Raw genomic sequence first — 22,510 nt, forward strand, 5'->3', positions numbered from 1 at the left:
GCAAATGCTAACACAAACACCCAACCCGGCCCATCCCATCCTGCTGCTGGAAACGAGAAGCAATGTCCCGAGGCGTAAAAGCGGCGTGCCCGAGTTTCGGAAAGATTGTTTTAGACACACCCGCGATCATCCGAGTCACGTCCCACGTTTGCCTCCAGATGCCGATGCCGGAAAATTGCCCTACTCGGCAGCGAAGGGTGTCCGCCCGTGTGGTTTCCACCTGTTCATCGCAAAATGGAGAAGAGCATGTAGGTGTGTGTGTGTGTGTGTGATTGTTGTGCTCTTTTAAGTTGCAGGATTTTCGTCCTTCCCCCCCTCCTTTATCTGGAATTGAGTATCCAATTTCTGCCTCCTACCGATTTTCAGTCAGTGGCCAATATCGAGATGGCATATCGGCATGTAGGGAAGGAAAAGTGGAGGGAATGGTGTGCTGTTGTTTCGGAGGTTTTCCTCGACTGTTGTTGTCAACTTGATTTTTCATCGTTTCATCGTCCGTGTTGGTGTTTAAGGGGCCAACAAAAAAAACAGAAATTTAATTTGGAACATCCCCCATTGGAAAGGAGCCAAACAAGCCCCCGAACACACACACCGTTTGATGGTAGATAATTGGGGGGGGGGGGGGAATGGAAGGAGCTGAAATTGTTGCTTCACCGTTGTTGAGAGTTTCCGGAGGAAGGTAAAATGGCAGCGAGTTAATTCATTTTTCATTAACCAACCGGAAAAAACCCCCAAACCAAAAGGACAAGGAAAGGATGGCTTGTGGGGGGAGAGCGAGCTGCGACAGCAAACATGCTGTTTTGCCAGTGCCAAACCCCGACGAATGCGTCTCCTTGGTGCTTTGATCTATTTTTTGAATAATTTATCAACAGGATAGATGCCAATTAGCGGCCTCGGAAGTATGGTGATACACTCTCTCGCGGAAGCGAAGGCGACAATTAGTGTGACTGGGTGAAGATGAATAGAATTTCCTCAAATTGTGCTTATTTCTGAACTACTGTTGGGTGCTCTGCGCGCAAGAATTTTGTAGGAAGTTTTAAATAATGACGTAATAAAGCTTGTTATGGGCATTTTTCTGCTGCAGCACCGCCCAGCAGCCCAAGAGCGCGCGAGCGCGCCATCATCTTAATGGTCCGCGTTGAAGATAATTGAATGAATCATGAGTTAATCCTGTTTGCGGAACGGTTTTTGCTCGTAAAGCCATATGATGTCCACGTTCCACCCACACGCCAACATGAAAGTGTGGGCTTTATGGGGCATTTCTATCCCCCCTTCTGCCTCAGGGTTCGTTCCCAACGTTGTCACAGTTGTCGCCTTGTCACACGATGGGACATTTATAGACAAGGACATCTTCAAACACACGCTTCTTCGATGGAGAAAGACGATGATCTCACCTTCCTATCCGTATTCTGGCCAGCATTGTCCTGTTCAACGAGCACGAGTACCGTCCGCATCCGAATGCGGTTTCATTCCTTTTCTTCCGGCCGGTGGTGGAGAATAAAAATGGAACAGACATTCTAGCCAACAGTCGCCAACTTTCGCACGACCACGGTGGAAAGCAATCGATGAAAGCATTACATCCGATTCCGGGCAGAGTGTAAGCCGCAAACACGAGCGCAAATGCACGACTTCAAGTCATTTGCAGTCAGCACAACAACACACACACACGCCCTGCTCAGCAAACCACCACTACGACGATGGGGCTTTGGCACTTGGGTCCTGCTTGTTCAAGGACTGACGCCGCTGCACACCCGAAGCCCAAGGAGTGGCGATGATGTAATGGATTCTTTCCTGCTGTACTGAACGTCGCAAGCTTCAGCGAGCGGTCCGCTCCAATCAAAAAGGATTGCAAACGGCGGAACGGGCTTCTCGCACCACATCGCCAAAGACTTACTAGTCCGACGACGCCCGATGGCTGCTGGTGAACGGTGCATAACTTCACACACACCGCCGGCGTAGCCACGTGGCATGATGGTAAAGGAGCTGGCTCTGCTGAATAAGTTATTCCATTCGAACCCGGGAAGCGTGGGGACTCCATCACGGTACGTGTGTAAAGCGTCCATAAAGTCCCGGGATTAGGTAGCGGGGAGAGTGGACAATCAACAGTCGAGGCACTTTGCCGGAGCAGGATTGTAACGATTTTTTTGTTTTTGGCGAATGCCACACTGGCTCCTGCCAATCCAGCCTCAATGCTCATGCTTGGTACGGCATACCCAAATCGGCCTAGTCGGGGAATGGACACGAATGTATGTTTCCTTTCGCCGTTCGTGGTGCACTTGTTACGAGACGTCTAGGTAAATCCTCTGTCACACGTCCGGACACGCCAGACTAGACCGGGCGCCGGTCGCCGGGAGCTGTCAATGCGGGAATCGGTAATGACTCCGTGTACGGTTTGCTGTCCTGTGCCGGTTGTGACCGCTGGTGAACGCTTTCCATAGGTTGATAATTCGGCAGGCAAATCGGATGGAAAATGTGATACATCTCTTTCCCCCCTGCGCTCAGACGTTTGCTGTCCAATCGGTAAGAAGTCGAGCAGGAAAACGTGAGAGTAGAGAAACAGTACGAAACCGTCTTGCCAGAAACGTCGTGAGCTCAGTTTGGTAAATTGAATTGAAATCGTTACGAGACCGGGCTAAGCGCCACTGCTGCGGCCACGTGAAAGTGCATGTGCGGACTAAACTGTATAGGTGTGGATGTGTGTAGGACGAGGGGTGGATATACCATTTTAATAATTTATGGCAAATAATTTACAGCGCGCAGTGTACGTGAAAGTTCCACCGAGCACAGGGCTGTTGGTTGTGTTGCACAGGGCAGGACGATGGCTTCAAATTGATGATCAGTCAAGGGTGTGATGGATAACTTAGTAACAACGCTGGGTGCATTCGTAAGGATCGTATCGGGGGAAAACATCGTCCCTCGTAAAGGTATCGAAAAGGAGAGCACTGGCGCACGTGCGCAAGAGGTAGGCAGGATGACGGGTACTTGCTAATGTTAGTGTCTGCTTTATAATGCATGAGTGTTCAACTTAGGTGGCGATAAATGACATCCGTGCTTTATGCTGGAAAAACGTTCTCATTTATTGGAATTGACAGCTCGATACGAATCATTTAAAAAGTCACAAAGTGATGGGCTAGATAAAGTAAGGGTTATAGAGGGATTTCCCTTGTCACTTGTAGTAAATTAATACCCTTAGAACTCCACACAATTATTTGAGAAACAAGTCAAAACAACTCCTGAAAACATGAGTTAACCACAAAAATAAGCTAAACAGGTATGTATCTGCCAGAGTTGGTACTATTTTCACCAAACGGACAAGTACGGCAAGTGGCTTAAAAGCTTGATCGGTCCATCCTTCCATCAGCAGGACTATTGCCATTGCCTCTTGCGCAATTGAAAATCTTTTCCCCTTCTTACGCAAGCAATACACTTCCGCATCCATCATACTATATTTGTACGCGCATAATACATTATGCAAGCTGACGTTCCAAAATACGAAAGAAGTACGAAAGTCCCCTCCCAAACGCTGACAATCGTTAAAACGTTTCATAACCCCATGCACACCGGCGTTCGTCGCTTCGACACGAGTGGTTCGCATTCATTACATGTCTAGCCGGTGTCATTGTTTACCACCAACAGACTGGGTGGCGATGATGATGATGATGCTGGTGGTGAGATGCACTCTACGAAACTCGATGAAATGCAAATGCTCCATGCTCCGCTATTCGCTATCGCTATCATTGCAACCCCAACATACACAATCTTCACAACACACACACACCCAATTTAATCAACGTCATCATTTCCCGCCTCCTTTTTGGAGCCGACACGTATTCGAGGACGTATGTCAAACGGCACTGGTATTCTGTTTGCTTAGCGTGCTGCCTCTGCCATCCTGCTGCTGCTGGCACATTCCGGAACAACCTTTCTCGGGCAAGCATTTCCGGACGGTTTGTGCACGGCCGCTGCGGAAAGTTGCCGAATAATTTTCCTAATTTGCACGCCCACCGAGCGGGGCAAAATGGTTGAGATTTTCGTTCCACCTGACCGCACTCCGCATGGTCTCCCGTGGCTGACGTAGGAGGAACGTGAACGTGTACCGTACGTTAGGGCGGTTTCGTGCAAAAGTCTGAGTCTGAGGGTAAACAAAAGTGCCCCAACTGTCGTGGTGGTTGCTGAGCGTGTACTCCGGGGTCTTTGGAGTGCAGTCGCGCGTATCAGTGCCAACGCTCTTGAGCGTTAAGGATTACTTCGTTATAACGAAGGAAAACGGGGTGAAAAAACGGACTCATAACGAGTGTCTCGGGTGAGTCTGTTTTCAAAGTAATCATTAATCTCTACCGAATGTGCATATCGTGCACGGATGGGGACAAGGTGGAGCGCGATGGGACGACGTACCTGAGAATATTCCTACACATTATTGCATCCCTTTCAAGCTGCAAACCAAAGCGCAAAGGGATATGCCTGAAGTACTTCTGTGTTGCATTTATGGGAGCATTTGTTTACTCTTCTCATCACACAGAAAACGGAGCGATACTTGCTGCTCATTACCATCAGATCTGGCGATGGATACAAGAGGCACGTATATTTCCTGTCAAAGAGCGAATCAAGTGCAACTCCACACAGGTTAAAGGCAGGAAGGGGAATATTGTTTCCACTCAGCATTGACGCAGACAGGCATTTTTCAATGCCCTGTACAGACGAACGTCTGAATCGAAGGTGTGGGTAAACAACGTGTAATAATCCCTACGAAAACAGAAGGAAAAAACATGTGTCTGCTGTCGCCTTCCTTCCGATTAGTTTCTCATTTTACCACATCATCGCTTAATCCGATTAGGAGCCCGAGACGGGGGCAGTCAGGCCTTACGACAAAAGCTTTTGAACCGTTTCTGTCGAATTGTGGTTGTCTCGATCTGTAAGACCTGTGTGGTTACACATCGACTGTACTTCCCTAGAGGACATCCCTAGTGGGGGTTCCTTTAATTATCTTGGACGTTACAGACATTACGAAAACGAACACAAAGTGTAACAACATAATGTAGGTTTACTTGTGCTCTGTAGTCCGTACATTATCGGACAACACGTTAAAGTTTAGGGAATTTCAGATATTTAGTAAAGACGATCAAAACTCTCAGTATCTCGGACACGGTTACGATACAACCCAAGGTCCTTTAACTAAACTGGGTAAGGCTACGAAAACTTCAACTTCAATACTGTCGCAGTCTGAATTAGTAAAAAAGCACACATCTCAGTTTTAAAGCATATTGATACACTGACAAGGACGTCCTCTAGAAAGAGATAGTATACTGATGCATGGAAAATTGATTGTTCTATAATCACGACTTTTAAGATGAATAATTAACAATAAAAGGGAGGTTAGAAGCCACTTTCGTCAAGCATAGATTGTGCGGGCATGTTTTAAGTTGCTCCGGGAGGTCGTACGTGTCAATACCATGCGTTATCAATAAGAAGGGAACATCTGCTACGCATTGCTAAATTTGATTGTCTCAAAATTATTGCAAGATTGTGAAGTTTCTGTAAGCCCCTGACAAAACACATGAGATATAGCAACAAAAGAGCGAAGCAAAAGAGTGATCAGAGAGAACATTTTTAATTTCTTAAGTATGTTAAAGGTTCTTTTACTTTCACAACGTTCACACATTACTTGACAGTGGATGGAAATCTTAAGTGCTGGAGGTAGTTCGCGACGCTCAATTAACTCTCACTGCCTGCCCTTGGCGGAATCCGTAGATTTCCAACGTTGCCGACAGTTCCGTAACATTGTTTTGGCTTGTCATGGTCAAAAACAGTCCTTTCTTGTTTTTTGCCTGTGGAATTACTAGAGTACACTTAACAGATCCCTGCGTCTTGCTGTAGGTTATCTGTTCGCCAAGATGCGCATTAGGCTGGTAGCTGATCACCAGTGATAACTGTTTCGGTTCGGTGGTTGATGAGTTTTTGAAGCTCAATGTTTCGAGCAGCACGTCCCCTGAAAACGGTCGGAACAAAAGTAGAACCATTTCGTAACCATGTTTTACAACACTCTTCACACTCCATATCTTACCGAAAACGCGCTTCCCCAAGCCGACATTGCATAATCCGGCAGCAAACGGGACAATGGCAAACAATGCAAAGTAAAGACACACCACTGATCTGTTCATGGTGATGGGTTACTACTGACTGAACCGAGCATTGCTTTCACTCGTGATAAGCAAACGACGTGATTCTTATCAACCTACCCACTCCCCGGCCTAGGTCACAGCAACACTCCGTTCCGTTTTGTGATGGGTGTTCTGTTCTAAAGGGGGGTTCTATTTGGGAGAATTGTACTTTTCTATGCTCCAAAAGCTGTACCGGCGTGGTGACTTGTGCCAGACCAGATGCTTAGATCATAGGCCCTCTTGTGTAATGACTTGTCCAATTAGCGCCCAGCTTTCGTCCGTTCGCTCGTGAAGCCATACCGGGTAAAAAGCTTTTCTTTTGCTCTTGAGCACGTTTAACATCTTTACAACACACACACAGAATGGTTCAAGACAGACTGGTGTCAGCACCGTTTTGAGCACTCAAAGCATACAACCACTCTTCAGAAGTACCGCCGGGAAAAATAATCTACACGAAAATTGTTACAGACACCTCAACCATCATCATAACATTTCGGGTGCAATTGAAACACTATAAAATAACGCTATAAATTGTAGCCCACTAACGGACGCTACCAAACCTGCAGACAAACAACACTTACCTCCGGTATGTCATCCGGCACCTTGCCCATCCAGGACAGTGACAGTATCGGGCAGTCGCATCTTGTGTTGGAGTTTTTCTCAAAATGCAAATGCATGATGTCGGCCTCGGCAGTGGGCAGGGGGTCAAGCAAGCGCTACTGCTTCCACCCACATGCACTCGCAAACACCCAACAAACACTTGTCACTGCAGGGGTGGTGTCACTCACAGACACACACACACACACACACACACAAACGCAATCGAATTCACGACATTCACGACAAACGCACACTGAAGCAAGCTCAAGGATCTGTTCGCCGTACCGCACAATCACCCAACACTATTCACTATCTTTCCACACACTACCGAACTATGGCGCACGTTGGCACCAGAGAAACCCGGTTCGGTTGTTTTGGAGGACCTACTACACTTGTTGAGGAAGAAAAGAAAACAAACACACTCTTTCGTCACTAAAGGTGGACTCCACAAAAGAACGGAACCGGATTGTTCTGGTATGTCTCGTTGTGTTGTTTGAATGAGTTGGTCTTGCACCGTCTGTCAACTGTCAGCAATGGTTACTGCGACGATACGGAGATGATGCCCGAGTGCCAACAGACTTCGACAGACAGACCGAAGGCCCTTGTTACTCAGCTGTTGATTGATGCGTACATTTACACCCGGTCGGTGATCACTAATCACACGCACACACACACACATTTACTTCGAACTGAACCATCATGTTAAAAATGCAAATGATAAGACCGGAACAGGAACAGTATTCCACCAAAAACCGCGGTGCAAGTGCAGGCTAGTGAAAACCGTTGTGCTAGTGAAACATGTGTCCTCCTCTTCGCGGGCCTACGTCACAACGCCACCGTTTCGGACACGAACATAGTCGGCACGGCACCCAAGGTGTGTTTATTAAGGAGGTGAATTGTTAGCGCGTTTTCCGGGCGCCATCATTGAGTATTGTTATGTCAAATCGCATACAATTTTCTATACCCCCCTCCAGCCCTCCCCGATTTTTATATCGGAGCCCCCAGTATTGTTATGTCAAGTCGTGAAATGTCAATTTGCTCTGAAGCACTTCACCTCCTAATATCCATACACCTTGACGGCACCGCGCAAACCTTCAATCCACCCGTGCAGCTTGCTATTTTTGGCTAAGCGTCATTAAAGCGTCAATGTCAAGGTATCGGTTATGCTTCTTCACACACACTCTCTCTTTCTCTCTCTGGCGACGCGGCAGATGCTATTTTCACCTCCCGATCACTGCACAAGCCCGTGGGATGGAAGCTTTACTGATGCCTGATCGTTTACATCTCGATTTGCCCGACGTCCCCTGAAAACCAGGCGTTGGTGTGTTTGGTGATGTTTTTTTCTTCTTGCATGTGTGTGTGTGTACGTGGCGATTCTCGCAATCTTTACAGATGGTTGGGTAATTAATAATTAATCGTCATGGTGCCATAAATTGTGGTGTGCAAATTAGCTCCACGCGTGGTCGGTGTAGGTGTTGCGGTTGGTTACACGAGCTTGATTAAACACAGCACCACCGCAAATGACATTCCGCTTGGGTTGGGAAGTAGTGTCATATATTAGTACATTGCATACGTGCAGGCGTTGCTGTCACAGGCGTTCAGTAATACTCGAGCAATGTTGGAATAAATCGCAAGCAATAAATGTCCGGTTTTTTGTTTGGAAGAGATATTAACAGATTTGTTCCATAAAATCCATAAAATGTGCCCCTTTATTATTCGCAATTTGTAGACTTTTGAAAAAGAATGACACTATGACTTATGATACTTAGTGACGTTAAAGAGCGCCCTCTTACGGCAATTTAAAGGAATAAAAACTCTGCTTCATAAACATGTTGTGTACTTTGCAGCACAAAGCAAGATGTTTTGTCGTTTCCATTCATTGTTATTCACAAAAAGTTGAAAAACCTCTTCCTCTTCGATACCTGCAAGACTTGCGCCGTCAGCTGGCCCATCATAAAGTTGTTCGATGCTATAGAATTGAGCATAAATATTGCTTCCCTATCCGGTGTGATTATTTTGTGCAAAACAGTGTACACTTATATAGCACACACCCAGCAAAAAAAACTTGTTTGAAATTGTTATGAAAGCTTGTTCAGCCGCCCGATCGCCATCCATTCACGACCGGGTTCGAGGAAGTGTTCGTTCGAGTGTGTCCAGTTGAGCCGACTGGTCTCTTAATTAAATCGTTATGCAAATTCTGGGAAGGGAGCGACTGCGACTGACATTCTATTTATTATGCTGTCCCATTGACAAACAAGTGTGTTTTCACCTCGACTGGTGGAAGTACCATGCGGCTCCATCGTCGGGTTTGTCAGGTTGACTGAGAAGAAACATTAAAATTCTTGAATTAAATTTATTTTTTTGCGCTACAAAATCAGGCTCGGTATTGAGCAATGTTATTTGTAGAAAGAAATGCTAAAATAAGGTAAAAAATGGTGAAAAAAACTGCAGCCAAAGAAATCTCGCCACGGATCTACGGATCGAGTGGAAAAGCACAATTTTGTTAGCTGCTGCATGCTTCTTAGCACAATGTAGAGTTGATTTTTGCCCTTCCTCGGCCGAACATTACCAACCCACCAGAGGGTGGTTGGAGGAGTACGGGCTCTGCCTGGCAACGAGTACCGTATCGCCCAGGGTTCATCAGCCGTTGGAGCAGCCAACACGATATTATGAGCCACGGGACCATATGGAAGCGCCCAACGGTGGTGGAGAGAGAAACGACCATCCGGCACAGACGACGACGACGATGGTGTCATCGAATGAATAGCGTACTCGGTATCTCGGTATCATTTTACCGCCGCCCACGTGCACCGTCTGCAGGGGTGTAGATAAGAACACTCGTCAAAGGCGTAACAGAAGGATTTCTTTGGAAAGATTCTTTCCCACTTGCTATTCGAAGCATTGCGACTAACTAAGTAACGAGATACTTTAAGCGTGAACCTGAACGGATTGCAAACTTATAATAATCACAGTTTTTGCAACCCTTTTCCCACACCTACCCTGTCTAATGCCCTTGCATTAAGTGTGTTAAATATTACGCTGCCAGTTCGATTATCCTTTTCTTCGCCATATCCTTCCCACCGACCAATCAATCATAGAAAAAGTCGATTTGGAAAGTTGATCCTTTTTGTGGCACTCTCCCTCTCTGTCCCGAGGTTTGGGTAGGTGTACACTCGAGACCGGGCGCGTCTGCGTGCCGCAGAGGGTAAAAGCTGCGACCGACTGTCGTTATCGGAAAATTATATATCACATCTTGCTTTATACCCCACTTTAGCTGTTCATTTTTCTTTTGTTGGGTTGTTGGTGGAGAGCGTTTCAACAGAAAAGCTTTGCGAAAGGTTACGTGTTTCGAGCATTGTATCGTTCACGTTAATATTGCTTCTTCGCCGGGGCACATAACCTAGTAAGAGTGGGCCACAAAAAGGCTCCACGATTATACGCGTTCGTTCACGGGGTTTTCTCAATAAGCTCATTGAAGTGTTGAGCGTTTGCAAAAGGAGCAAGAACAGCATTGTACGCGATCCATTATCAATGGATGCCATTTACACAACGATGCTGCATGAAATGTCAATCGAGATCTGGTAACATCGACGTTACGGCGTTGAGCAATTGATTGGTCTATTGTTCGTGTTGAGAGCTGTCTCTACACTCCATTTTCCCTCACACTATCAACTCTCACTGTCTATAAGTGTTTAGCATTAATTGTAGCTTCCTTTTGTTCGTGACGAAAATATGCCACCGACCATATTTTAATTTTGGTGCATTATTGATCCAGTTTAATCGCCATGATTGATCTCTGGTTGATGGAACTAGGAAAGGTCACCGGCGCCTGACATAGTTCGACACGAAACGGTACCACGGGGAATGGCCGGGGCATGGTGGTCGTGGAAAATTTCGGTTCACTGGTTTTGACACCGCCAGACACCACCAACGAAATGCTCCGATGAATTCGACCACCGTATTTTATGTCCAGGCTCATAAAAAAGGAGGTCAACAGTTGCAGCCGATTTGATTGATCGCTTAATATAATTATAGATAAACATCAGCGATATTCGATAGTGGTAGGATGCGACAGACAGGGGGCTGGTCCAATGGTACAGTCATCAACTCGAACGACTCAATAACATGCCCGTCATGGGTTCAAGCCTAGAATGGACTGGACCGTCCCTCCCGTAGCAAGGATTGACTATCCTATCCGGCTTGCTTGGTAATGAATAAAGTCCCGAAAGCCTGCATAGGCCGAGACATGTCCGCGTAGGACGTTATGCCAAGTCAAGTCAGTTAATTATGACACGGAAATGAATCGTCTGGTTTAAGCCGTTCCAAAAGAACCAAAACCTGGCAGGTAAAAACCTGTCGAATAGGCTTAGTAAGTCTGTGTTGTTCAGTAGTCTAGTAAGTCTTAACAAATCCCTGACCTTGGGACCCCCCATCATGCGTAGGTCGTTTATGCCAAGCAAGAGAAAGAAGAAGAATGTAAGGAATCTTCCTTTTTTCATCGTTTGATTGGTGTAAACCCCAACCCATCCATCCTCGTTCCATCTCATTTACAAACCCGTCGTCCATCTCTTAGCATTTCCCCCGATGATGTCCAAGAACGTGTCGAACAAGTTGCCCCGTTGCTTGGGTGCTGTGCTGTGCAGTTGCTAGACACCGCGAGCTACACACCATGCTTTACACACCAAATAACAGAAAGGCCCTCCACATCGTAGTGGCCGTTGCTTTGATCCGTTGCTTGGTTGTGTTGTGGTGTGACATAAAAACGCTCGCAGCGCGGGTCAGTGTGATAGCTGCCGAGAATCCGGGGCGCAGCAGCGACGGATGACACCGTATCATTCGCCTCGTTCAAACATCCTACCATCGAAAGTGAGTTTTTTAAAATCCCTTCCATTCTCTCTCTCTCTCTCACACTCTCTCTTTATCTTCTTTCTTTTTCTTTAGCTGACCGAAGAAGACAAATATTTCGATGGAAGCAAGTGGATACAACAAAAAAAAACGGACAAATTCTTTGTGGGGCCGGTTGGGGGGCCTTTGAGTGTGCGGCAGAGAGAGAGAGCGTGTAACCTTCAACCACACACTATTGCGCTCCCATGGCCTACCTTGCCTTTGAAAAACGAGATCGGACGTCACCCGAAGAGACGCGGACACATCGTTTGATGGGGTGGTGCTGTTGTGGCCCGTTGAACGACGCCGGGGCAGGAGGGAGGACTAGATCAGCTATTTTTGGCACCGAATTTATGGTAATGAACTTACTGTCTTCCTCCCCGCGATCGATTGGCCTGGGGGCGAAAACACAACAGCGCGGCGGTTTGTTTGCTCCGGTCCGGCAGCAATAATAATTCGCGAATCAATCAACATGCACATAATCAACTCCTTTTTCTATCAACAGTAAACGAGCTCGCTCAGTGATGGTGATGCTACGTGTAGAACAAGGTTAGCGCAGATAAGTTGGAACGAACTTGCAGCGATTTTGTCGCTTTCAAAAGACATCAAACGGCAAGTGTCTAATATCGCTCCAGCATACCAGTGGTGTTATGCAATGCCCATTTTGCTATCAATTTCGCGGACACAGCACACCACCTCGCAGGTAGAAGCCAATGCTACGAGCAAAGTCGATAGTCCAGGCCCCACTATGAGTTTTGTGGGATTCGAACGGTCTCTTACAGGGTTTTCCAGGGGTTCTCATAGTTGTGGATCTCTTCCTTGCCTTTTTCTTATGGGAAGTGAACTTCATATGTTAGAAATTGGACTCTGTGGCACCCTTTTTGGACAGTCTCCTTGGTAATTCCTATTGGATTTGTCCAATAAGGATGCTATAGAGTACATTTCCCATTACATTAAGTTCATTTCGCGTAAGAACGACTCAATAAAGTGTCCCACAGCTATGAGAACTCCTGGAAAACCCTGTATGGGCTGACGGGGGGCTGAAAATCCGGCACGCCGACGGCTGCTTTTTGGCACGGTTCCGGAAGACCACTCACATTATTCATTTGCTGCGATTGCACTCAATTGCAGCTGTCGATGATTTGTGAATCAATCGCTGTTGATGCGATGACATCGTTCCGTCGAGAGTAAAACGACCCTTTAGGACGGGAACTGTTGGCCCGAGAAGGATCCTCACCGTACTTCATTAGGATTTTAATGCGCTTTTTTGTGTGTGGTGTGTTTTGTTTGCAGATTACGAAGCAGTAAAAATACCATCTCGTCGGCACAGTAACACAGGTTCGGGGCATGATTGTGACAGTCAGTAAGAAACGGGTCCGTCCGTTCACGATAAGCCGGCTCGCGAACGGGCAAGAACAATTCAATCCGGTCTGATCGACCGTACGTACATCGTCCGTGCAAGTACATCGGCCCATCATCACGCAACAGCGAAACGGGCAGCGCCCGTTTTCTGCCCCATTCGCCACCAGGTCCCAAGGGTACCCCCCCTTCCCCCAGGAGGGTATTTATCGATTTAATAACAATTCTGTAGCTAAAAATAAATTATGCATAAACTTCACTTGCATATATTTTCGGTCGCCTTATCCCGGCCGCGTTTCAACCGCTGGTGTATGGATGTGTTTGTGTGTGTGTGTGCTGTCTGTGCTCCGATCCTTCCATACATCGTGCCGTTGCCGTTTGAAAGAAAGAAAAAAAAGGACCGTCGTCACGAATAAGGAGGTCGGCGCCGATTTCCTTTGGGGCGTTTCGGTTCGCCCTTCGCTCAACCGTCTCCGTCCCCATCCAACCCCTCAATACTACCCGTAACGTACCGCACGCAATCCTGGGGGCATTTCGCACAAACCACACACACACACATACAGAGAAGCAAACACATTACACATGGCAGTAGGTGGCGTGGTTTTTAATGAAAGAGAAGAAACGGAAAATCGGCACACGGTCGCGAGAAGGGAGATAGAATCATCGCAACAAATCTATACACACCCGTACGCACACACACACACACACTTTGCTGTAGCCACATCACTGACACTGACAGTTAGAGTTGTACGCGGGGAGCGTGAGATTGCCAGGAGGGATTTTTCCGCTTTGCTTGCTTGACGGTAGCGGCAGCTTCTTCGCTCATTCGGACGATTCATTCATCTGCGAGCGAACGGAAAAAGCTCCCCACTCACACACACACACACGCACGCCTCGTACACATGCAGGGAGAAAGGTTTGTGTGTCAGCTTCACTGGAAACATCCTTCGCGACACTCTACCCGTAGCCAAAGTAGCCTTTGCCTTTCGGTATTTCGCTGTTACTTGCACAAATTCCGCGTTTTGCCACTGCCACTTTCACCGAATGGGTGTCACAGTAATGGCAAGCACGAAACACATAAAAACACTTCGCGGTTGCTTTCCCCGGGGAAAGCTGAGCATTTCGGGCATTTTGATGGTGGGGGGGGAACAGTTGCACCTACCAGCAAAACACCACCAAGTGCGTGTTAAGAGGAGAAGGACACCACGAGAACCGGAACGGACAAACGCTTCGCCGCTTTACGCTGAAAAATCTACCACTGAACGAGCACTTTTGGGGCGTTCTTTTCCACCGCACTTGTGCGTCACTCCCGGGAGGGAGGGACGGGGGAGGCAAACAAACAACAACAACAGCAACAAAAAAACAATAAACCCAGTGCGCCAGCCGTGCCAGTTAATGTATTGCTGCTCCCTCCTAGCTTGGCAACGTTAAATCTGCAACTGTGCGAGCTGTGCAAGATTTTCCACAAGCTTGCCCGAAGCCGAGCGAGCGAAAGTCCGGTGAGCGAAATGAGAGTGCGGGAAAACTGCGATGAGAGAATGCAACCCACACACACACACACACACATGCGCGAACATCCCTTCACACACATCAATTTTAGTAGATACGGTAAACCGCTTTTCGGTGTATTTGTGTGTGTTAGGGCGCGCGATATTGATTTTCCGACCAATACAATCCGTACAATGTGTATTTGCGTGTGTGTGCGTGAGAGTGATTCAGTGTAAGAAGTGGTGTTGTTTCGGGAAATGGTTTTTCATGTGACGGAATGAGGATGAGAATGTGGTTGTGTGTTGGGTCCCCGAGGGGGTGGAGCAGGAGCAGGGGTGAAATTGAAGGTGGAAGCGCGAAGCCCTGGGTGCGGCTCTGGGAAAACAAGTTGCGCACGTGGGGGAGCGCTAAACAAAAGCGCGCGCTCTCTTTCTCATTTCTTGTGCCGTTCTCTGGCCGCGCGGTACATTGTTGCTCAGTGCTGCTACGCTCCCGGAAACCGGGAAAACTGGTTACCACACAGGCAAGCTGTTGTGGAAAAGTGGGCCCCTGATGCCTGCGCGCCGCCGCTTGGGACGGTGTTTCATTATCAGCTCAACGCACGTGTCCGCGATGATGGTGGTGGAGCCGCCCGTTCTCACCGTTTGCTTACCCGTCCGACACACACCACAAAGAGATGCCACCTGTTTTCTGTTCGTTCGCGGTGTGTGCATGTTGTGCATGTTAATTTGATTTGAAAGTGTCACTACTACCGGGTGCGCAAATCGAGCATGTTTCCAATCGGAGGAAGCTCATTAACAGCGAGGAGGAAAGCAAAAGTGGCTCTGCCGGGAATGGTGTGGCTGGTTTTATGGTCATCTTGGTGATCGCTTGCTGTATGCGGAAGAGAAATTATTACTTCTTTTGAAAAGCTTCGCGTACACAAGCTATTTATGGGTATTCATATTTTGCCTTTTAGCACTTTTGTATGACGACCAAATGCTAACACACATCCGGAAGAGTTCAGGCCAAACCGAACATCCGTTCTTTAGCAACAACAGTTGAAGCGTTCTCTCGCAATACGATAAAAGCACAGTATAAGCACTCATATAAATTTCATCCGATAAAATTGCATCGGATCAGCGTTCGGACGAGATTTGTATCGGATTTGACAGTTAACGTCGTTTTCATCGCACGTCCGACGTTATCAAAACCCATAAAATCGCATCGGATCAGCCCTGCAGGGAGCCGGGCCCTGCAGAGATGGCCCTGCAGAGAGGGAGAGAGCACGTGAGCGGCTGGCTTTATTCGTTCATCTAACACTAAGCTAAGTCATTTAAACTCCATCGCTTTTTGTATGGGAAATCCCTTCAGCGTTTCTATGATCGCCTGGACGATAGATCAAGAGTCGATAAGTCCGCTTCGAACAAGTTTGATTACAGCTCCGCTCATGTCAGCTTAAACGCTTAGTAAATTGAAATCGTTATTGTTTTCCCTAGCATTCAAACCTAAACTGTCAATTCAAACGGGGTCTTCAAGCCGCCCTTTGTCAGAGACCAGACCAGAAATAGTAATCTATCTGTAGTTCTACCTATTCAAAGATACGCATCCTAAAACAACTGATTTTTAATTTCACCTATCAAAAATCAAAGATTTATGTTTCTCAATCTTTCCTTGGGGGAGAATCCTTCGTACAACTTCCTGCTCGACACTTCAGAAAGACCTACATTCGTGTGATTGATGCCAGCTTCCTCTCCCCTTATTCGACATCTTTTAAAAAGATATTGTAATTTCTAAAACTACCGAGTTTTAAGCTCCTACCTAGCTCCTATCGTAAAGTACCGATAAAATGTTGATGCTCCTACCGGTATCCGGCAAAATAATCTGGCCACACTGCCCTTCGCATCTTTCTCACTGTGAGCGAATCACTCACTCTCACCGCATGAGAGCAGTCGCGGTTCTCATCTTTTCATTTCAACAACGGCAAAAATCCAACCGATTTTTGGTTCAGTGGTTTGTTTTTCTTTTTTAATCTTAAAACACCTAACTAATTCCATCTAAAATAGTCACTTTATTGTAATATATTCTTTTTTTCTCTTTTCTAGCTCAATGCCCGTTGTCAGATGAAACGAGCGTGGGGAACATGCATTTACTTCCGTTTACATCAAGCCGGCGGTTACCTATAATTTGAAAGTTTCGCGGTTGCGGGACAAACGGATCGGGAACTGAACGATTTGTCGAAGGTGCTAAAAAGAAAACTGTGACGCGGTATTCTGCATCCGCCACTGGAGGAACTGTGTGCTTCACCTCTGTGTGTTTCTTCATACGCCCGCCGATTCCCGCTGGTTGCTGAGCAGCGTCCGGTTGAACGGCACGTCGGAAATGTTAACACACTCCAGCTCGTGCGTATCCTCGTCGATGCCGACCACCAGCTTTATGTTGGCCAGATGGCACAGCTGATGCTCCTGGTTCAGCACCGCGCACACGTTCATGAAGCGCACCTTCCCGTCGGCACACTGGTTCGGCACACATTCCGGGTGCTTGCCCTTCGGCTCGATGTAGATGATCTTCCCCGACGGACAGTAGCCGCGGGTGTACATTTGGTAGCACTGTTGCGTTTCCGGATGGTACACGTACGCTGTGTGAAGCAGAGTGTGGGGAAAATGGGGATTTTTGTGAGTGAATCAGTCGCCAAACTACATCCCCCCCCCATCCTATCATCTATAAACAAAAATGCCCCGAACCCTTGGGCCTTGGTACACATATGCAGCTTCGAAGGCTGCTGATAACAGCAGAGCGACACACACACACACAGTGGGCAGCAGAGCCAGACGACACTTACTTGGCTTACAGTCACACACCCAATCGTTCTCGTGGTCGCCCGGATAGAGGATCTCGTTTTCAGCACACTGCTTGGGGATAAAGATCGGGGTACGGTTCTGCAAAAGAGGAAAAGCAGCGGCGAGATGAGCCTACTAAAAAGCCTTCCACACAACGACACAGTAGTGCGAAGTAGGCGATGCGTGGCTTACCCGTGCGTTTTGCTTCGACTCGATGGCCGACTGTTCGGCGGGGTAGGCGAACAGTTCGGTTGTCCGGTTGTTGTTGTTGCTGCTGTCCTGTTTCGTTTGAGCGTTAGTGTTGGCGGGCAGCGCGCAACACCCGGCGATAAGCAGCACCAGGCAGAAGATGCGACCTGTGTCCAGCATTATTCCTGCCTACGAGGTGTGCGTGTGTGCGTGTGTGTACAACAAAAAATCACAGTCCGTATATTTGGGCTACGAACGAACGCCAAACAGCCACACGCGGCTCCGCACGGTAAGGTCAAAGTAATCCTTGCTTGACCGGCTTCACGACGGTAACTGAGTCGCACTAACTCCCGACGGGTCCGGCCCGAGCAGATCGCACACCCGCAGCAGCTTGCACCGAAGCAGCGAAGAGAACGAGAGAGAACGAGAGAAAGAGCGAGTGAATGATGATGATAGTGGCCTCCCCAACAAAACAGGCCCCAACACACCACTAGGGAGTTCCTGTTTTTGTGAGCTGGGTGGGAAACCCCTACTGCAACCTGTCTTGGCTCACGATCGTGTGCGCGCACACACACGCACACACTCGGTGGTGGTGGGGAGTGGGCGACGCAACGAAACCGGGCGCACAGTTTACAAGGGCGCGAAACGACGACCTGCCCGGCGACCTTCGCCAATGGTCCCGCCGGCTTCGGCAGAGAGATCGAAAGAGCACGAAAGAGAGCCAGAGAGAGAGAGAGAGAGAGAGAGAGAGAGAGAGAACGAGAGAGAGGGAGGTCGTAGTAGCTTAGACAGTGGAGTCGTTCGACCACTTACGTCACCGATGGAGTGGAGTCGTCGGTTTTTGTCCGATTCTAAGTCAACGTACGCCAACGTCGGGGCAGGGAAAACAGGTTTTGCGCCACTTTTATTATAACAACAATTGCGGATACTGTAATACTCTCGCGCACTTGAAGATGGCACTCCAAAGGAATCTATGGAAAACAATTTACAGTTACAAACGCTGTTTCAAACGTAAATCCCCTCCCTCCAGGCCCGCAACACTCACTCATACACACGGAAACGCACAATCTCCGGCTCCGAGTAAAATGGGACGCGATGTTCGCAATTCAAACAAAAAACACGTTTTTTCTCTGTGTTGCTGTTTAGTGTGTGGAGGATTTGCCTTTTGCGCGATCTTATCACGCAGCCTCGCGAGCCGCAAGGGTGAAGAAGATCGCGGTCGGTTCGCGGTCGATCGGTAAAGCCGGGCGTGTGCGGGCGCGCTGGCTCGATGATCGGCAAAACTTGCGCAGTAGTGTATTGACCGGTGCGTTTGACGGATCGATCACGATGATGGCAAGCTTCTCGTCCCCGCTGGTGGCAACAATCGCCGGAACCGTTGCGACCGTACTGCTGCTGGCGGTGATGCAGCACCCGTCCGTCGGGGCGCAGGAGCTGTTTGCCTTTCCGGCGGATGTAGTGGTTAGCCCGAACTTGGAAAATGCCCGTGTAAGTAGACGCGCCACAAGGAAGCAAGGCTCAAAAGGTTATCATCCATCGGTGGTGGTGGTGGCAAACAGAACGGGCAAACAAACAAACCCCCGAAACGATCAATAAGTGTGCGTGAAGCATAGAAATGGCCTTATTTGTGTGTTTAACACGTTCTGAGAGTGTTCTTCTTTGCAGTTTCTAAAGCGTGTATGGATTTAGCATCAAGCATCGGGCCTGGTGGAATTTACGTAGATTCTAAACCGGTATCTCGCTCTCCCTCAGAACCGGTGGGATGGTTGGTTGGGCCCGGGGTGTGCGTTAGGAAGCATCGGACGAGTCCGAATGACCAATCGAACAGGTTAACCTTGAGAACAGTGAGCCAATAATTAGTGGATTTACCGAATTGATCAATCGCACGCCGTGTGGGGCACAGGGTTTTGAAGCGCAGAATAATCGGTTTTGCCAATTTAGCTGTTTAAACAAAAAAGGCACAACAAAAACCATTTTTTTTTTAGTTCCCCTTTTGACCTACAATGGCAGACACGGAAGTGAAAGTTTAACTGCAGATGAGTCCAGCCCATAAAAGGCGAAAGTGGGAACAATGCAAAATACAGTGGAAGAGAGGGAGAGAGAACAACAAAAAAGTACCAAATTAATTAATTAAAAAGCATAAAAAATCATTACATTTCCTTCATTTCTTTTCCCCCTTTTTCCAATTCCTTTCAAACAGAATCGCACACCCGTCTATATACCGGGCAAGTGTAGCACGAACGAAATTCTCTACCCCGGCGATCACGACAGTGATTGGGTGTGTGACTGCCGTCCAGGTAAGTTGCGCAGAGGTCGCGCTTTCCCTCCCGAGCGGCTCACTCATTTTCACTCACACACTTTCCCGCGTTTCAGGATACGTGTACTCCCCACCGCAGGACAGCTGCTATCCACTGTTCCAGCAGGGCTTCTGTCAGCCGGGCGAGTACGTGGATCTGGCCCGCCCGTCGATGATCGTCAAGTGTACGCGCAACGTGTGCACGGGCAGGAACGAGGTACCGTACCGGGAGCAGTGCGTAAAGCTGCACCAGAACAATCGGCTGTGCAAGATCGAGCGACGGGTCAGCTGGGTGATTGGCGTCAACATTACCACGCTCGAGCTGGACTGTATCGCGGGCACGACCGACCTGCTCGAGATCACGGTCAACAACCGCAACATGGAGGATGGGGACGAAACGGACGCGCCGGTTGCGATGAAAATCGTGCAGCCCGTCTACTTCAAGGATGCCAAGCTGTGCCAGAATGGCACCAAATCCATGTACAATGGACGATGCCCGTAATCTCCCAAGGGCCTTGGATTACGACCTCTACTGCCCATTCGGAAAGGAGGGGGAGTGGGGGGTCCATTCCTCTGTGTATTATCTGCAAATAAAAAGGGCTTCCAGCTACTAGTGTGTTTCTAAAGTGTGTCTGTACTTTTCTTGCTTTTCGCTCGCTGCAGTTCGCCCGGTTCGTCGGCCGACTCGTCGTCGTCGAGCGATCGTGCGAAGCGCTGCTGCTTGTGCTTCTGGCTTTCGACCGCCTGCATGAACGGGGACTGGTGAAACTCGGACCAGTTGATGAACTCGTTGAACAGTGTCAGCACCTGCGCCGGCGTGAGCTCGCCAAATTCGGTGAAAATGTTAAAATTGTCCACATAGTCGTTCGAGGTAAGGGGGACCGATTTTAACAGCTGGCTGGGTAGCACACCGCCGGTGGGGTCTTTTTTCGACGACGATTTGCGCGTGTAGTTCGAGTTTAGTATTAGGCGTGCTCCACAGTGCGGTATCCAGTGTCTGTGGAAGAGGAGCGAAAGGTTTACTGGAAATATTCGTTCACAACGTTCGGTGTAGACGGTCCGGTCCATTACTCACTCTAGCGACGGGATGATGCGGTTCCGTCTGCTTACGTAATGCTGCGTTACAAACGAAGCAAATAGGCCCAGATTGTCGGGCAGCAGATGGTCGAACAGGTTGCGGCGTGGTACGATCCTCACCAGATACCACTCTTCCGCACCGTCCTCGATGAGTTTCTTGTGCAGCGTGCGAAGCTTCTTGGTGCCGCCGGTCGTACACCAGGGAAGGAAGTGTTTGCTCGGGACCTTGCCCAGGAACTCGTGCTCGAAGTACAGCTGAAACACGATCGTACCGCCGCGGTACAGCTTGTAGCCGGCGTCTTTGGTGGAAGCAATGTGCTGCGGAGGGAGAATGTGTTATTAAACCGGGACCACCACACAACAAACAACAATTCAACTTACCGAGAAAAGCAGCGGTGACATTACGAGAAACATTTCATACCGGCCGAGCGAAAAGAATTCCGACTGCTGCGTGATCGAGTTCATCAGATAGCGCAGATACTTTATAGTGCCGATGACCGAAAACAGCCGAAAGCTGACCTCTTCCTGCCACTTTCTGTGCGGTATGCCGCTCAGCATGCCGCACACCCGCTGCCCATTGTCGAACCCGTCCAGGTACGACAATCGCCACAGCCCGTTGAAATCTCCTATCCGGAGTGCATCTTTTGGCAGGTTGAATGTGGCGTTTAGTCGCGCTTCGAACGATGCATCCGTTTCGTACAGGCGCAGGTTGTGCACGTTACGCTGTAGGAGCTGTTCGGTCAGCAGACCTGGGCCGGGATTGACCTCCACCAGCAACCGATCGGCCGGTAGGTCTTGTGTCAGCACATCCGCGATGCGTGCTGCCGTCGTGCGATTTGCGAGGTAAAAGCGTTCGGTACTGAGGGAGCTTTTGCGTAGGATCGAGGGGGGGAATTGTTTCAGCACGGACGCATCCATGCCGGGTGTGGTTTGAAAGTATTCAAGCACATGTTTTGGTATGGCAGTATCGGCGGTGGTGGTGGTGCTGTTTGTTGCTGCTGCTGATGCTGCTGCAGGTGCCTTTGGCTTTCGAACACGTGGTGTTTTGGGTTTAGTTGCCACTGCATCGTTCACTATCGTTCGGCAGAGCGATGTTTGTGCGCTTCGCCAGCGGGGAAATATACGTTGTAGCATGTGTAAGCTGTTGCTCGTCATGCCGGACCTGATGATCACGTAATTCGTAGTCCCCGGTGCAATGTGAATTTCGGTTAATAAAGGAAAGGTTATTCACTTTTGTTCTTATTTTTACATACTTTTAGAAAAATAAAGCGTTAATAAATGGCTTTTACCGGCTGAAAACGTTACGAACCACGAGTTTTGTGGTATTATTGTTTACAACGTTTCGCAATGAGCGGCGGCAATTGTTATGATTCAACTGTCATATTGATTTTGACAGTTTCATTCGCCGTTAGGTTACAGCAAATGGTCGAATACTTGTAAACCAAGGTTCGCGCATTCCAGCAATGGTTTTTGTTGAAAATTTTACCATGAAACAGGTTTACCTTTTCTTTTTGAATTTTTCATGTGATTTTTCTCACAACAAGATGCACAAAATGCACTGTTTTGTTTATCCGCAAGATAAAATATTGCGTTCGAGCAGCATATCGTTAGCGCATGCATGCACCTTGCGCACCGTCCTGCCA

The 22,510-nt window shown here is 48.3% G+C and overlaps 4 protein-coding genes and 2 long non-coding RNA genes across 10 annotated transcripts in view; 2 read left to right on the top strand and 4 right to left on the bottom strand.

Annotated features, from left to right (window-relative positions):
* Positions 1-14,450, bottom strand: part of LOC120897576 — a 35,482-nt gene extending 21,032 nt beyond the window's left edge. Inside the window, exons 1-2 of one of the 2 annotated variants that reach the window (XM_040302562.1) lie at positions 14,161-14,450; positions 6,737-7,141 (exon numbers count right to left, since the gene is read on the bottom strand). In XM_040302562.1, coding sequence (XP_040158496.1) covers positions 6,737-6,832 — 96 coding nt within the window. In that variant the 5' untranslated portion in view covers positions 6,833-7,141; positions 14,161-14,450. The remainder of the gene's footprint in view (positions 1-6,736; positions 7,142-14,160) is intronic. The other variant, XM_040302561.1, reaches the window with a different exon arrangement.
* LOC120897587 lies at positions 5,587-6,194 on the bottom strand. Its single transcript, XR_005738547.1, has 2 exons — positions 6,059-6,194; positions 5,587-5,983 (listed from the first exon to the last, which is right to left on the bottom strand). It is a non-coding gene; the product is annotated as an uncharacterized LOC120897587 (long non-coding RNA).
* Positions 11,439-13,257, top strand: LOC120897589. Of its 3 annotated transcripts, none has more exons than XR_005738548.1 (4): positions 11,439-11,621; positions 11,697-12,076; positions 12,145-12,342; positions 12,933-13,257. It is a non-coding gene; the product is annotated as an uncharacterized LOC120897589 (long non-coding RNA). The 3 variants fall into 3 exon arrangements; XR_005738549.1 differs by having other exon boundaries at positions 11,441-11,621; positions 11,697-11,995; XR_005738550.1 differs by having other exon boundaries at positions 11,442-11,621; positions 12,145-12,188.
* A 2,063-nt stretch (positions 14,451-16,513) lies between the features above and the next one.
* On the bottom strand, positions 16,514-18,150 carry LOC120908855. The gene is made up of 3 exons (XM_040320304.1): positions 17,498-18,150; positions 17,308-17,404; positions 16,514-17,103 (listed from the first exon to the last, which is right to left on the bottom strand). The coding sequence occupies exons 1-3, from the start codon at positions 17,672-17,674 to the stop codon at positions 16,787-16,789; spliced, it is 591 nt and encodes a 196-aa protein (XP_040176238.1). The 5' UTR covers positions 17,675-18,150; the 3' UTR covers positions 16,514-16,786.
* A 104-nt stretch (positions 18,151-18,254) lies between these two features.
* On the top strand, positions 18,255-20,416 carry LOC120908854. The gene is made up of 3 exons (XM_040320302.1): positions 18,255-18,982; positions 19,695-19,791; positions 19,868-20,416. Exons 1-3 carry the CDS (start codon positions 18,824-18,826, stop codon positions 20,290-20,292), a joined length of 681 nt encoding a protein of 226 aa, XP_040176236.1. The 5' UTR covers positions 18,255-18,823; the 3' UTR covers positions 20,293-20,416.
* LOC120908852 (dimethyladenosine transferase 2, mitochondrial) lies at positions 20,402-22,339 on the bottom strand. Of its 2 annotated transcripts, none has more exons than XM_040320299.1 (4): positions 22,157-22,339; positions 21,249-22,029; positions 20,866-21,185; positions 20,402-20,787 (listed from the first exon to the last, which is right to left on the bottom strand). In XM_040320299.1, exons 2-4 carry the CDS (start codon positions 22,020-22,022, stop codon positions 20,412-20,414), a joined length of 1,470 nt encoding a protein of 489 aa, XP_040176233.1. In that variant the 5' UTR covers positions 22,023-22,029; positions 22,157-22,339; the 3' UTR covers positions 20,402-20,411. The 2 variants fall into 2 exon arrangements, with proteins under 2 accessions (XP_040176233.1, XP_040176234.1); XM_040320300.1 differs by having other exon boundaries at positions 22,121-22,339.
* Between the last annotated feature and the right edge of the window lie 171 nt (positions 22,340-22,510).

Source organism: Anopheles arabiensis, chromosome 2, assembly GCF_016920715.1.
Source record: "Anopheles arabiensis isolate DONGOLA chromosome 2, AaraD3, whole genome shotgun sequence".
NCBI classification, from domain to species: domain Eukaryota; kingdom Metazoa; phylum Arthropoda; class Insecta; order Diptera; family Culicidae; genus Anopheles; species Anopheles arabiensis.